We start from the raw sequence: 13,285 nt of genomic DNA on the forward strand, positions 1-13,285 counted from the left end.
CACGCAGTGATGGGATAATTGAAATGTGCAAAACAGGAGCTTAGCTGAGCTTTCAGTACAAAATCATTACATATAGTTTACTGTACATACTGTACAACCTGGCACATTTTGGGCTCTAATTTCCTGATCTATCAAATGATTTCACGTTCATCAGACCAGGGCTGCCAAGTTACCCAGTTCCAGGAGGTCTTGGCCAGTCCTGACTTTGAACTTACAGCTCCAGTACAGTGTGGTACATGTAGTCCTGGATTCTACTCATCGACACTAGCACTTCAGGTCCCATAATGCATGAGAATAGGGTTGTCAGCAATCCAAGACTGGCCTAAAATCTCTCTTTTGGAACTGATAACCTGCAAGCTCTGCGGGTCTACTGCACGTGTGCTAGTGAGAAAGAGCAGAGACAGTGGAGCATATATATTTTTTAGATTGGAGAGGCCAAACAAGCCAGCTTCTGCGTCCCACCCCACAACATTTTACTTGCTGATACTATGTGGGGCAAAATGTTGGTAGTGCTATGGACCCAGTGGCCCACCCCGTTCCACCGACTATGAATAAAGGAAGGACTGTGGAGAGGCCCGTACTAACCTCAATAGTATAAGTCAGTGTTCTTCAATGCAAGGGCTGGGGTCAAATGGCGGCCCTTGGAGACCTCCTGGGTCACCTTCATTCTCTTCAGCCGGGGGGGTTATTTCGTCTGACATAGACTATGTTTCGCTTTCCAGCTGTGTCAGGGCATACCCCCTGCTAAAAATGATGCCAGCATTAATCACAATATTTATTAAATATTAAGAATTCTTAAGTTGAAAAGTTGATACAAATTGAAATAATGTTGAAACACGATGTATAAAGACGAAAATGTAAGCATTTAAAATTTGATGTTTAAAGAATTTACTGCATCCCAATGAGGAGGTGGGTGTGTAATTCTCACTATATGACTTAGTGAGTGTCATCGCTGAGGTTTGCGGTGTAATTACTGTCCAAGGGAGAGCAATAAGTTTAGCAGTTTATAAAATACAGCGCATGCCGCAAAAATCATGTCTAACTTGCAGGTGCGATCAGTTACACCTTCTCTCAAGCAGGTATAAATGTCTGCTCCTAGATTATTCAAGTACATTAGCATGTTTTATAATCCATGTGGGTACCTGCAAACTGTGCCCCTGTCCATGCCTACCAGCAAAGCCCACACCATAATGCTAGTGCATTTATGTGTATAAATCAGTGATTATAAAAATACTCTCAGCATGTTACTCCTGTTGCCTGAGGTACACATTTAAATTGTAAATTCTTTTGGGAAAGAAATCCTGATTGTCACTGAGGCAAAATACTTGCTGAAAAAATAATAATTGATATGTGTTTTGAGATTTTTTTTTTTTTAACCAGCCACTCGTGTGTGACATGTAGCTAGATGCAGGCTGACATTTATGTAAAGGACACAAGCACCCAGGGGTGGACTGACCATTCGGGCAACCGGGCACTGCCCGAGGGCCCAGAAGCTCCAGGAGGCCCAGAGGCTCTGCCTGGTTGCCCTAGCCCGCTGCTGCCTGTGTCCTGTGCCAGCTCCACGGTTAAAAATGGTGGCCGCAAACTCTCGTAAAACTACCGTGAGAAGGTCACAGACGCCATTTTAAACCGTGGAGCCGCTACGGGCAGCAGCAGCAGGGATGGAAGAAGGTGAGAAAGGGGAGATTGGAGGACATGCTACTGGACATGGAGGAAGGTAAGGACTGTGGGGCTGGCGGTAGTGTGGGGGGGGGGGGGCAGGGGCAACAGGGGCGGCAGCAGTGGGGGGGCCCAGAGCACTCTCAGTCCACCCCTGCAAGCACCAGCAAAGTAAGCTGTCCAAATGACACTGCTACTTGATGAACTGTTGCTCTGTCAAATGGTTAGGTTTCCTTATTCCAGTCTGGTCTTTAGAATATGCATGAGATAAGAACATAAAAGTAGCTATACTGGGTCAGACCAATGGTCCATCTAGCCCAGTATCCTATTTCCAACAGTGGTGATTCCAGGTCACAAGTGCCTGGCAGAAACCCAAATAGTAGCACCATTCCATGCTACCAATCCCAGGGCAAGCAGTGGTTTCCCCATGTCTGTCTCAATAGGAGACTATGGACTTTTCCTCCAGGAATTTGTTCAAACATTTTTTTTGAACCCAGATATGCTAACCGCTGTTACCACATCCTCCGGCAACGAGTTCCAGAACTTAACTATTCATTGAGTACATTTAAGTGCTACCACTTACACCAGCTCTGTGGCTAGTGTTAAGTGTTGGCACCTAACACTTAAGTGTGTAAAGTGGAACACAGGTGCCTGTAGAATTAGCTCTTACCAGGTGACCTGTTATAGAATTGCTTTCCACAGGACTAAACCAAAATTTCAAGCGGAATTTTCTCTACGGTCACTATGATTGCTCACTCATAAATCAATGGGCCAATTCTCCCCCTTTTTCAGTGTCCTTCTGAACAACAGGGCCTGTAGGGTTGCAGATGCACCTGGATCAAAATTCAAAAGCCCAATACTGGGAAACATTCTCTGCAAGACAGACTCAGGGCCCAAGTTTATACAGGAGGCTGGTCCTGATGGCTTCCGGATGACAGATGGAAGAAAGTTCTGACCTGGTGTCATGTATTAACTTAAAAGCTTGTGAAGAGGAAGGTGAGAGTGAGGGGTAGGAGGAGGAATCTCTCTGACTGCTCACTCTCTATGGCACAAGAGAATATAAACACAGAAATGTTCATGACTGTAGATGGAATAGGTTATGTAATTAATATCGAACAAGCACAGTTATAAAGTGCAAAAACAGTGTCTCTGTGATCCAGAAAATGTGCAGAATGAGTTTCAGGATGTAAATCAATGAGACTTCACTCCTCCCATTTATCAACATAACTGCAGGAAGATTTTTTTTTGTTAAATTCCAGGCCTGGAGATCTGCACCACTATCCCAGAGCATTTCAGTTTGTGTGGACAAGAAGCCAGAATGCACTGGGAGGCTGGGTGTCAGAAAAAAACAGGACTGAACCAGAATCACATCCTGACATGGAGTGACACGGGCAACACTAATCCCCCTCCCCGCTTCCTCAAGGTACATCGCTGGCTCATTTGCCAGGCCAGTAGAGGACCAAGCCACTCCGATTCTTCCGGAAGTCGGGATGGATCTGCTCGTTCCTTGTCTCCACAGAGATCAGTCGCTTCTTCCCGCGCATGCTCAGCTGGATGCAGTCGGACACCCTCACTTGCAGCTCACGCTTCTCCCTGAAAAGAGGCAAGGACACAAAGCCTGTTAGTTGCACTTCCTTTGGAGATTAGGGCTTTCACCCACCATTGATTAACTTTCAGGACTCTGGGCCCTGCTGAGAGTTTGATAATTAATTCCCCACAATTATGATCACCCTCCACACCAGCTCTCCCTATACTAAGAACATAACAGTTGCCATACTGGGACAGACCGAAGGTCCATCAAGCCCAGTATCCTGTTTCCAAAGGTCATGAGTATCTGGCAAAATCCGAAAAGAGAAAACAGATTTTATGTTGCTTATCCTAGAAATAAGAAGTGGATTTTCCCAAGTCCATCTTAATAATGGCTTATGGACGTTTCTATTAGGGAATTAGCCAACCCTTTTTTAAACCCTGTTAAGCTAACTGCTTTTACCACATTCTCTAGCAACAAATTCTGGAGTTTAATTACACATTGAGTGAAGAAATATTTTCTCCTGGTTTGTTTTAAATTTACTGCTTAGTAGCTTGTGTGCCCCCTAGCCCTAGTATATCAGAATAGAAAACCAACAGAATTAGAAAAATAATGATAGGGGGCTTTCTTGTTAAAGAGGCATTCTGTGTTAGCTCCTCTTTTTTTCTGCTAGCATACAAATGCTACAATATTTTAATTTAATTTATTTATGAAATTTGCTTTACCACCCTTCCAGCTGGGTTTATGACAGTTTACACAAAACTTTTTTTTAATACAATAAAATTAAACAGATTCTTTAAAGTACAATACAATGAAAACAGAACAAGAAAAGAAGAAAGAGTGAGGAACGCAGGAGGTGAATATAAAATGTGTGTACTGTATTCTCCTTCCTGTAAACTGATTACAGATGAGCTGGGGTGCACGCATCCATCCTAGCGGGAGGTGGTGGAAATGAAAACGGTAATGGAATTCAAACATGCGTGGGATAAGCATAAAGGAATCCTGTGCCGAAGGAATGGATCCTCAGGAGCTTAGTCAAGATCGGGAGGCAGGGCTGGTGGTTGGGAGGCAGGGATAGGGCTGGGCAGACTTATACGGTCTGTGCCAGAGCCGGTGGTGGGAAGCGGGACTGGTGGTTGGGAGGTGGGGATAGTGCTGGACAGACTTGTACGGTCTGTGCCAGAGCCGGTGGTTGGGAGGAGGGGCTGGTGGTTGGGAGGCGGGGATAGTGCTGGACAGACTTGTACGGTCTGTGCCAGAGCCGGTGGTTGGGAGGAGGGGCTGGTGGTTGGGAGGCGGGGATAGTGCTGGGCAGACTTATACGGTCTGTGCCAGAGCCGGTGGTTGGGAGGAGGGGCTGGTGGTTGGGAGGCGGGGATAGTGCTGGACACACTTATACGGTCTGTGCCAGAGCCAGGGGTGGGAGGTGGGACTGGAGGTTGGGAGGCAGGGATAGTGCTGGGCAGACTTATACGGTCTGTGCCAGAGCCGGTGGTGGGAGGAGAGGATAATGCTGGGCAGACTCATACGGTCTGTGCCAGAGCCAGTGGTGGGAGGCGGGGCGGGTGGTTGGGAGGCAGGGATAGTGCTGGGCAGACTTATACGGTCTGTGCCATAGCCAGTGGTGGGAGACGAGGATAGTGCTGGGCAGACTTATACGGTCTGTGCCAGAGCCAGGGGTGGGAGGTGGGACTGGAGGTTGGGAGGCAGGGATAGTGCTGGACAGACTTATACGGTCTGTGCCAGAGCCAGGGGTGGGAGGTGGGACTGGAGGTTGGGAGGCAGGGATAGTGCTGGGCAGACTTATACGGTCTGTGCCAGAGCCGGTGGTGGGAGGAGAGGATAATGCTGGGCAGACTCATACGGTCTGTGCCAGAGCCAGTGGTGGGAGGCGGGGCGGGTGGTTGGGAGGCAGGGATAGTGCTGGGCAGACTTATACGGTCTGTGCCATAGCCGGTGGTGGGAGACGAAGATAGTGCTGGGCAGACTTATACGGTCTGTGCCAGAGCCAGGGGTGGGAGGTGGGACTGGAGGTTGGGAGGCAGGGATAGTGCTGGACAGACTTATATGGTCTGTGCCAGAGCTGGTGGTGGGAGGTGGGACTGGAGGTTGGGAGGCAGGGATAGTGCTGGACAGACTTATACGGTCTGTGCCAGAGCCAGGGGTGGGAGGTGGGACTGGAGGTTGGGAGGCAGGGATAGTGCTGGGCAGACTCATACGGTCTGTGCCAGAGCCAGTGGTGGGAGGCGGGGCGGGTGGTTGGGAGGCAGGGATAGTGCTGGGCAGACTTATACGGTCTATGCCCTGAAGAGCACAGGTACAAATCAAAGTAGGGTATACACAAAAAGCAGCAAATATGAGTTATCTTGTTGGGCAGACTGGATGGACCGTGCAGGTCTTTTTCTGCCGTCATCTACTATGTTACTATGTTACTAGCACTACAGATTGCTCACCATGCTGAACGTGCCTTGCAGGTGGTAACTAGAGCAGCTACAGGGAGGAATACTCCTTTGTTAGTAATGCTCCCTTTGCATAATTATTTCATTTTCTTTCTTTCTTCTTTTTTTTTTTTTATGAAGCGCAGTGCTATACATAGTGAAATTATACAGCTGTAGCAGAATTCTGGGCTATGTATTGAGGTGCTGAGAGAGTTCTCAAAAGCAAACAGAAGCAATCATGGAGGGATCAGCATTTTCCAGACTGAATTACATTTATCCAAATGAAAAGTCAATTTGTAGGGGCTCCTCAGTGCCAGCTTTCGGTAGAGCAGGCTGGGCAGCTTGGCATCGTGAGATGAGGGGTGTCCTGGGTGCCCCCAGCATTGCCTGTTAAGTTGGTCTAGACTGTGTTGTATAATTGAAGGTGGCTCCAAATATGTTCACATCTCTCCAATTTTGTTTAAATTGCTTTGGTTGCCTAAAGAATGGAGGATAAAATATAACATTTTGTCATTGATTTTTAATGTGCTGAATAATGCTCCCTCAATCGTTGCTGCTGGTTTGCAGGTTTATCAGTCCTCTGGGTCCCTGAGATCTACCTTTACTTCAGTTGCAATCAACAAGATGGTTATGAGTCATTTTAAAAAATCCTTGGAAACGTATTGGTATTTTATTGTATATGTAGTTTTATTTATTATGTGTGCAATATTATTGTATTTATTGTGTATGTAATTTTGTAAGCAACCCAGAATGCTAGATTATGCAGCCACAACTGCAAATCATTCACGTGTGTCATGAAGTTACAAAACATCCTTGTTGGAAGTTGTCATGTACGTCTAGGCTTGTTTTATATGATGAGTTCTAAGGGGAAATGTTCTGGTTCCACTGTTATATCGAAAATGAAGGTAGATAAAGACCATGTAGCCTATTAGTCTGCCCATCGCACCAACTGCTCAGTTCTACAATCCCTATCTCTCCCTCAGAGATCCTCAGTGCTTGCTCCATGCTTTTTTGAATTCAGATACTATTCTCATCTTCACCACTTCCAGTGGGAGGTTGTTCCATACATTCACTACCCTTTTTGTAAAGAAATATTTCTCTAAATTATTCCTGAATCTATCCCTTTCACTTGTATCCTATGACCCGCACGTTCCAGAGCTTTATTCCCATTGAAAGAGACTCGCCCCTGTGCATTTATACTTTGGAGATATTTAAGGGATCCTTTTACTAAGGTGCACTGAAAAATGGCCTGCGCTGTTAAAGGCATGTGTATTGGACGCACGCAAGTCCATTTTTCAGTGCGCCTGCAAAAAAGGCCTTTTTTTTGGCCGAAAATGGACATGCGGCAAAATAAAAGTTGACACGCGTCCATTTTGGGCCTGAGACCCTACCACCACCCATTGACTTAGCAGTAAGGTCTCACGCATTAACCGGGCGGTAATTATCAGTAATTGGACACACGTAAAAAATGGAATTACTGCCTGGGGCTCACGGAAGCCGGGCGGTAGTTCCAAATTGACACTTCGAGCCTTAGTAAAAGGGCCCTTAAATGTCTCTATCAAATATTCCCTATCCTGCCTTTATTCCAAAGTATACATATTGAGATCTTTAAGTTTGCCCCTCATATGATGAAGACCACTGACCATTTTAGTAGCTGCATTCTGGACTGACTCCATCCTGTTTATATCTTTTGAAGTTGCAATCTCCAGAATTGTACACAATATTCTAAAGGTCTTACCAGAATCTTACACAGGGGCATCATCACCTCCATTTTCCTACTGGCCATTCCTCTCCCTATGCACCCAAACATCCTTCTGGCTTTTGTTGCCAACTTATCTACTTGTTTGGCCACCTTATGATCATCCCCAGATCCCTGCTATTGTTTCAAGCACAAAAGAAGCGGAGTGTGAAAGGTTTCTATTGAAATTCTGTCCCCTTCCACACCTAGTTTTCCTGCAAATACTTCCATCTGGAGACCAGTGCTCAGATTCAGACTTAGAGTAATGAATGTGTTGCAGAGGGAGGAGGAAAGTAGCGTGTGTATGATAGTGTATCTGTGAGTCAAGGGAAAAGAAAGTCTACTGTCCTTGCCCCATGTTAATCAGGGTGGGTAGAGAAAGCTTGTGTACACTCTTACTCCACTAGTCCATGCCAAGAAAGGGGGATTGGGGGGGGGGGGGCAGGGAGAGGGGAGAGGGTAATGACATTTTTGTCCAAGATATCATTTGTCCTAAAGCCTGCTGTGGGACCTATCATGGAGACAATTCTCTAAATTGGTGCCTATAGTTATATGCCACTTACATGTCAGTACCCAGAAAACAGGCGCAAAGGTGACAAGCAAAAGAGAGGGAATCCAAAGTACAAGAAAGCAAATCAGGTGAAAAAAAGCACAAAGGGCTTCCAAGGATAGGTTGCAAAGCCAAATTGATCAATGATTCACTGTTCTAAAATCTTAGCAGAGTTAACTATATAACTGTATGAACTAACATCCTCGTTCTAATCCTTGCATTTATTGGCTTTACTCTACTTACTTTATTGGAATAAGAGATACCACCTTGATATGACAATTAAGACCCTTGACATTGGCGTTCTGTTGAAACACAACTTGTACCTGGTCCTTCAATAAACTTTAGATGCCAACCCATCTTTGGATGCCCTTTGTGCTTTTTTCACCTGATTCTATGAAAGTGTGAGTAACTGGTTTGGAATATAATTACTCAGGGGCATGCCACTGGGCGGAGCATGGATGAGGGTGCCAAATGACATGTGAATGTTGCTAAGTTATGTGCACCCTTGCCACACTAACACACCAACAGTTACACCATGTCTACGGCAGGCGTAAGTGATGGTGCATTACATTTCTAGAGCGCCAATGGTGACTTGCACAATGGAATCTTGGTGCCAAGGTCCTGTTATAAAATTGGCACTCAGCGTGCACCAATGGAGAGCCAAAATTGGTGCACAAATTTATAGAATCACTCCCTAAAGGTGGTGGTGGGGGGGGGGGGGGTGAATTCTATATATGGCACTGAGAAAATCAGCGCCAGAAAAAATGCACTTAGTACTATTCTATACATCTTGCCTAAAGTTAGAATACACATAGCACTGTTCCCTGGTATAAATGCCCTCGCCTAACTTAGGCACAGATCAGGTGTATTCTATAACAGCGCACGTAAATTTTAGGAATGCCCCTGACCCACCAATGTCCCTCCCCTGGCCATGCCCCCTTATGAGATCCCAGTGGTCGAATTTACATGCACCACTTTATAGAATACGCTTAGGAAGTTGAGCGCGTAAATTCTAATTTGTGCCAGTAATTGCTTGTTAGTGGCCAATTGGCACTGATTGGCTTGTTAACCAATTAAGTTGCATGCACAATTTCTGTGCCTGCAACATTAGTCGCGATATATAGAATTCTCTCTTAAATGGCTTTGTGGTCATGACCATGCATGATGGGTCTTCTGGGAGAGAGGCTTTGTGGGAAATGATAAACAGAAAACAAAGTTGGTGGCTGTGATGCCATCTTTCACCCCCGTCAGGTTTTTCTGATTCTCACCCCTCCTCCTTCCCGCTCAGGTCCCTCAAATTTGTAAACAGCAGTTTCATAGGAAGCTCAGAAATTTGTTGGGATGAAACCGTATGATACAATTAAAGAAAAAATTTATTTATTTATTTATTTATTTATGACATTTATACCCCACCTTTTCCTGTACAATTTCGAGTTCAATGTGGCTAACAAGCTAAAAAAGAAGTCATTACAAAATATGAAATAAAATACATAAACCCACACATATCAATAAGGAAAGAATCATAAATATATAAAAAATTCAATAATAAAGCACAATGGGGAGAATGGACGGGGGAGATTAGGCACCAGGATCAATTGACAGAAAGTTTTGGAAAAGGAAAGATTTCGAAAACTTATGAAAAACCAAATAATCATACTGTGATCTTATATTTTTCAGCAAGGAATTCCACCGTTTAGAATCTTGATATGAAAAAAATGAAGACACAGGTAGTCTCTTGCAAAGGAACGAGGGGCAACATATAATCAGGGGCAATACCATACAAAATCTGAAATAGGAGAGCCCAGAGTTTGAATACAGTCTTGGCCCTAATGTGAAGCCAATGCAAATGTATCAGCAAAGGAGTAGCCCTCTCAAAGCGTGCTACACGCATGACAAGTCTAGCCGCTGTATTTTGGGCAGTTTGCAGTTTCCTTAAGATACATTCTTTACAACCTGCATAGATAGAATTGCAGTAATCAAATTGAGTCAAAAGAAGAGATTGGACAAGTAATTTGAAAATATCAATTGAAAAAAAAAAAAAGGCCTAATGCACTTCAGCTTCCAAAGTCATTTAAAACATTTATTAACCACCGAGGACACCTGAGATTCAAAGGTTAAGTGTCGATCAACAACAACTCAGCTAATTTTGTAAGGGTGTCTATTTAAGAGGACAAGAAGATTCTTACTTAGGTGCTATTTTATAAAGACCTCTAATGTACCTAGGGCAGGGTGGTGGGGGTGGTCAGTTCTGCCGGTTCCCTGCCCCGGAACAGGAAGTTGATGTGGTTGACCTTGCTTGGAGGAAGGGGTGTGTGCTGTTTGGGGGGGGGGGTGCTCCACTCTGGGTGTCATATAAGGAAGGTACACTGCTGATAAAGACACAGAAGTGTCCAAGTGTCTTCACAAAATACTTGTGTAAGCAACAACTGTGGCTATTTTTCAAGTGCGGACACATAAACACGCTCTTCAGCAGATGTAAATGTCTGCATCTAGATGATACACCTATATGCGTAGATTACTGAACTTTATCATCTGCATGTGTGCTTGCGAACTCCACCCCCAGAACAGCCTATCAGCACAGTGCGCACTGTGATGTCATGGTGCGTAGTTTTGCATGAATTGGTATTTTATGAGGCCATTTACGTGTGTACAGACAACAATGACTCAGAGAGATGCAAAAACTATTCCAGCTTTCTCAATAAAAGTATCCTTGGATTGTGCTAGGAAAAACGGATTGAGCAATAGATTTTTCAGTTTCGGATTAATGCTATTGAAATAACTTTAGCATTCCATTCTAGATTGCCCCCTGGTCTCCTCCTTGGTGTTCAGAGGCTGCCATGAGCAAAGGGCACTCTTGCTACATTAAGGCAACTGGGTTCTTTCAGCTCCTCTCTTTCCTCTGTATTCTCCTGAGCCCTCTGCCTGCCCTCTAACACCAACCCCCCCCCCCCCTCCACTTTTCCTTCACTGCAGAAAGCCCCAAGTCACAGCTGAGCTGCTCTAAACACGTGCTGTGGAGTTTGGAATATGGCCTTTGATCCAGACTTGATCCCTGGGTCATAAATGCTTTCAGAAGAGGTAATTGATCATGTAACTGACATCTGTGCCTAGCTTCTGTGGGGGTGTCATTGTTTGAAAAGCAGCTACACCATAAAGGGCCAAGAAAAGATGAGAGGGATGCAGATAGAGGGGGAGGGGAAGTGAAATGCAAACCCTATAAGCACTGGCAGTGATTATCCAGCCTGCAGGTCCTTGAAGAATTTAAGTTTGGGTTTGCAAAGTAGGTCTGTCTGTCATGGAACATAATAGGGATGTGCATTCATTGAAAACAACATTGAACTTTTAGGGGTTTGATATTCAGCTGGAAGCGCTTAGCATTTTGCTGACCATTGCCAGTACTAAACTCTTAAATTCAATGCTGGACCAAGTAGAGACACCAGCATTGAATTTTCAGGTTTGCGGAGCTGGCTAACATAAAGCTGGTTAAGTGCAATATTAAGCACTTAACCGGCTATGGGCCACCGCACAAGATATGACTGACTTTTATGTGGTCCTATTTATGTGTTAAGTTCTGAAGAATATCAGCACTTAACCAGCCAAGTGCTCCAAAACAGTTTTGAATTTGAGCTAACTGGTTATTTTCTGCAGCTGTAACTGGTTAAGTGTCACTGAATGACCGGTCATCCCCGAACAGGCGATTTAACTGACTTCCTTAGTTTTTTTCCTGTGTCATAAATGATGTGTACTTTTCGGAAACAGCATGCATTCTTTCTGTAGAGTGCGCACTAGTTACAACAGTGCTTATCAATCTATTTGTGACCAGGATCTCTATGATCGCGGCCTCATAAAACTGTGTGACCCCCTGGAGGTGCAGAATAATGATGTATCTGTGGACAGCTCACCCATGTTGCAACCCCAAACACAGGTGTTGTGACTCCATTTGAGGTCCAAGAGGGAAGCTATGATTTACATTACAGCAGAAATGAAAAACATTTAAAATAAAAACAAAGCAAAATGGAAAACCCTGTAAATGACCTGAAAAGCTAAACAAAATGACAATTTTAGGGCTGCATATCTGTAATAAATAGTGAGTCCTTCAATGGAGCACAGCAGCTCAACCTGAGACTGCCAAACTTGATAGGTTTAGGCTCAAGCTCTTGGGGTTATGTAAGCCTGGAGAGTCCCTCATTGGCTTTGAATCAAATTGAATTTTCAGTTTCAGTCTGGGAAATCTTTTTTTGTTTCAAGTTTTTGTTTATAACATTTCCAGTTTTGCATTCAAGTAAATAACATGAATAAAAGCTATAGGGTAAATAAAAATTAAGTGTCCACAGCAGAAGCAGGACCCTTACCGCTACCTTTGAGGTGGTGGTAATGGCTCCCACACTAACTTGGTGGTAACCAGGCAGCGTGTGGCACTCCTTGATTACTGTTGGGTACAGACTGGTGCTATAAAAATATTTTTATTTTTGTAGCGCTGGATATGATGGCGCGCTGGGGGTGGGAACTACCACCGGGATGCTGCAGTAGCCTGGCAGTACTTCCTGTTTAGCGAGCGGTAAGCCCCCGTTGGGTTTACTGCCACTTTGTAAAAGGGGATTAAGTAGAGGTATTAGGAGATTCTCTTGCCAGAAGAAAACCCTCTAGTTGTTTGGAATCAAGTCTGGGAAATCTTTAGAATTCATCCGTTTGGAGGGTACTCCAAGGATACTGCCTGGCACCATGTGGATTACAGCACATTTCCCGATCAAGGAAAGCTGAGAAAACTATGCAGTTGCTCTTGAGGGAAAAGGACACTGGTGCTATTCCTCATCTCTCTCTCTCTCTCTCTCTCTCTCTCTCTCCAACTTCTCTATCTTCTCCTTCCTCTTCCTTTCCATATCTCCCTCAATGCCCTTCTCATCTTCCCAGTCATACATGTCCCTGTTTCCTTCTTCCATCCTACCATCTGATTTTCTTTCTCACAGTCCTCCCTTTCCCCCTCAAGCCCACTCTATCTTTCCCATACTTTTCTGTTCTTTTCCCTTCTTCCCACCTATACACACACTCTTCTCCTTGCCTTCTACTTGCTCTCTCCTCCCCACCTAATAATGTCCTCACCTCCTTTCCTTATGTTTTCCTTCATCTCTTACATTTCCCTGTAATATCTCCTCTGTTACTCATGCCCCTCTTTTTCCCTATTGCTGTCTCTTCAAGCTGTAACTCCTCTAACCTAGTCCCAATGGTCTCTTCTCTCTCTTCTCCCTTGCATCCCACATAAAACTGTGTGACCCCCCTGGAGGTCAAGAATAATGCTGTATCTGTGGAAAAGCTCACCCACGTTGCAACACCAAACATGGGCATTGTGGCTCCATATGAGGTCCAAGAGGGAA

The 13,285-nt window shown here is 44.7% G+C and overlaps 1 protein-coding gene across 1 annotated transcript in view; it reads right to left on the bottom strand.

Moving 5' to 3' along the window:
- Positions 1–2,190: 2,190 nt before the first annotated feature.
- MYO1G (myosin IG) overlaps positions 2,191–13,285 on the bottom strand; it is a 367,932-nt gene continuing 356,837 nt past the window's right edge. The window contains exon 22 of the mRNA XM_030196702.1: positions 2,191–3,252. Within this exon, the coding sequence (XP_030052562.1) occupies positions 3,096–3,252 (157 nt within the window). The 3' untranslated portion in view covers positions 2,191–3,095. The remainder of the gene's footprint in view (positions 3,253–13,285) is intronic.

The sequence above is a fragment of the Microcaecilia unicolor genome, chromosome 1, assembly GCF_901765095.1.
Source record: "Microcaecilia unicolor chromosome 1, aMicUni1.1, whole genome shotgun sequence".
NCBI classification, from domain to species: Eukaryota; Metazoa; Chordata; class Amphibia; order Gymnophiona; family Siphonopidae; genus Microcaecilia; species Microcaecilia unicolor.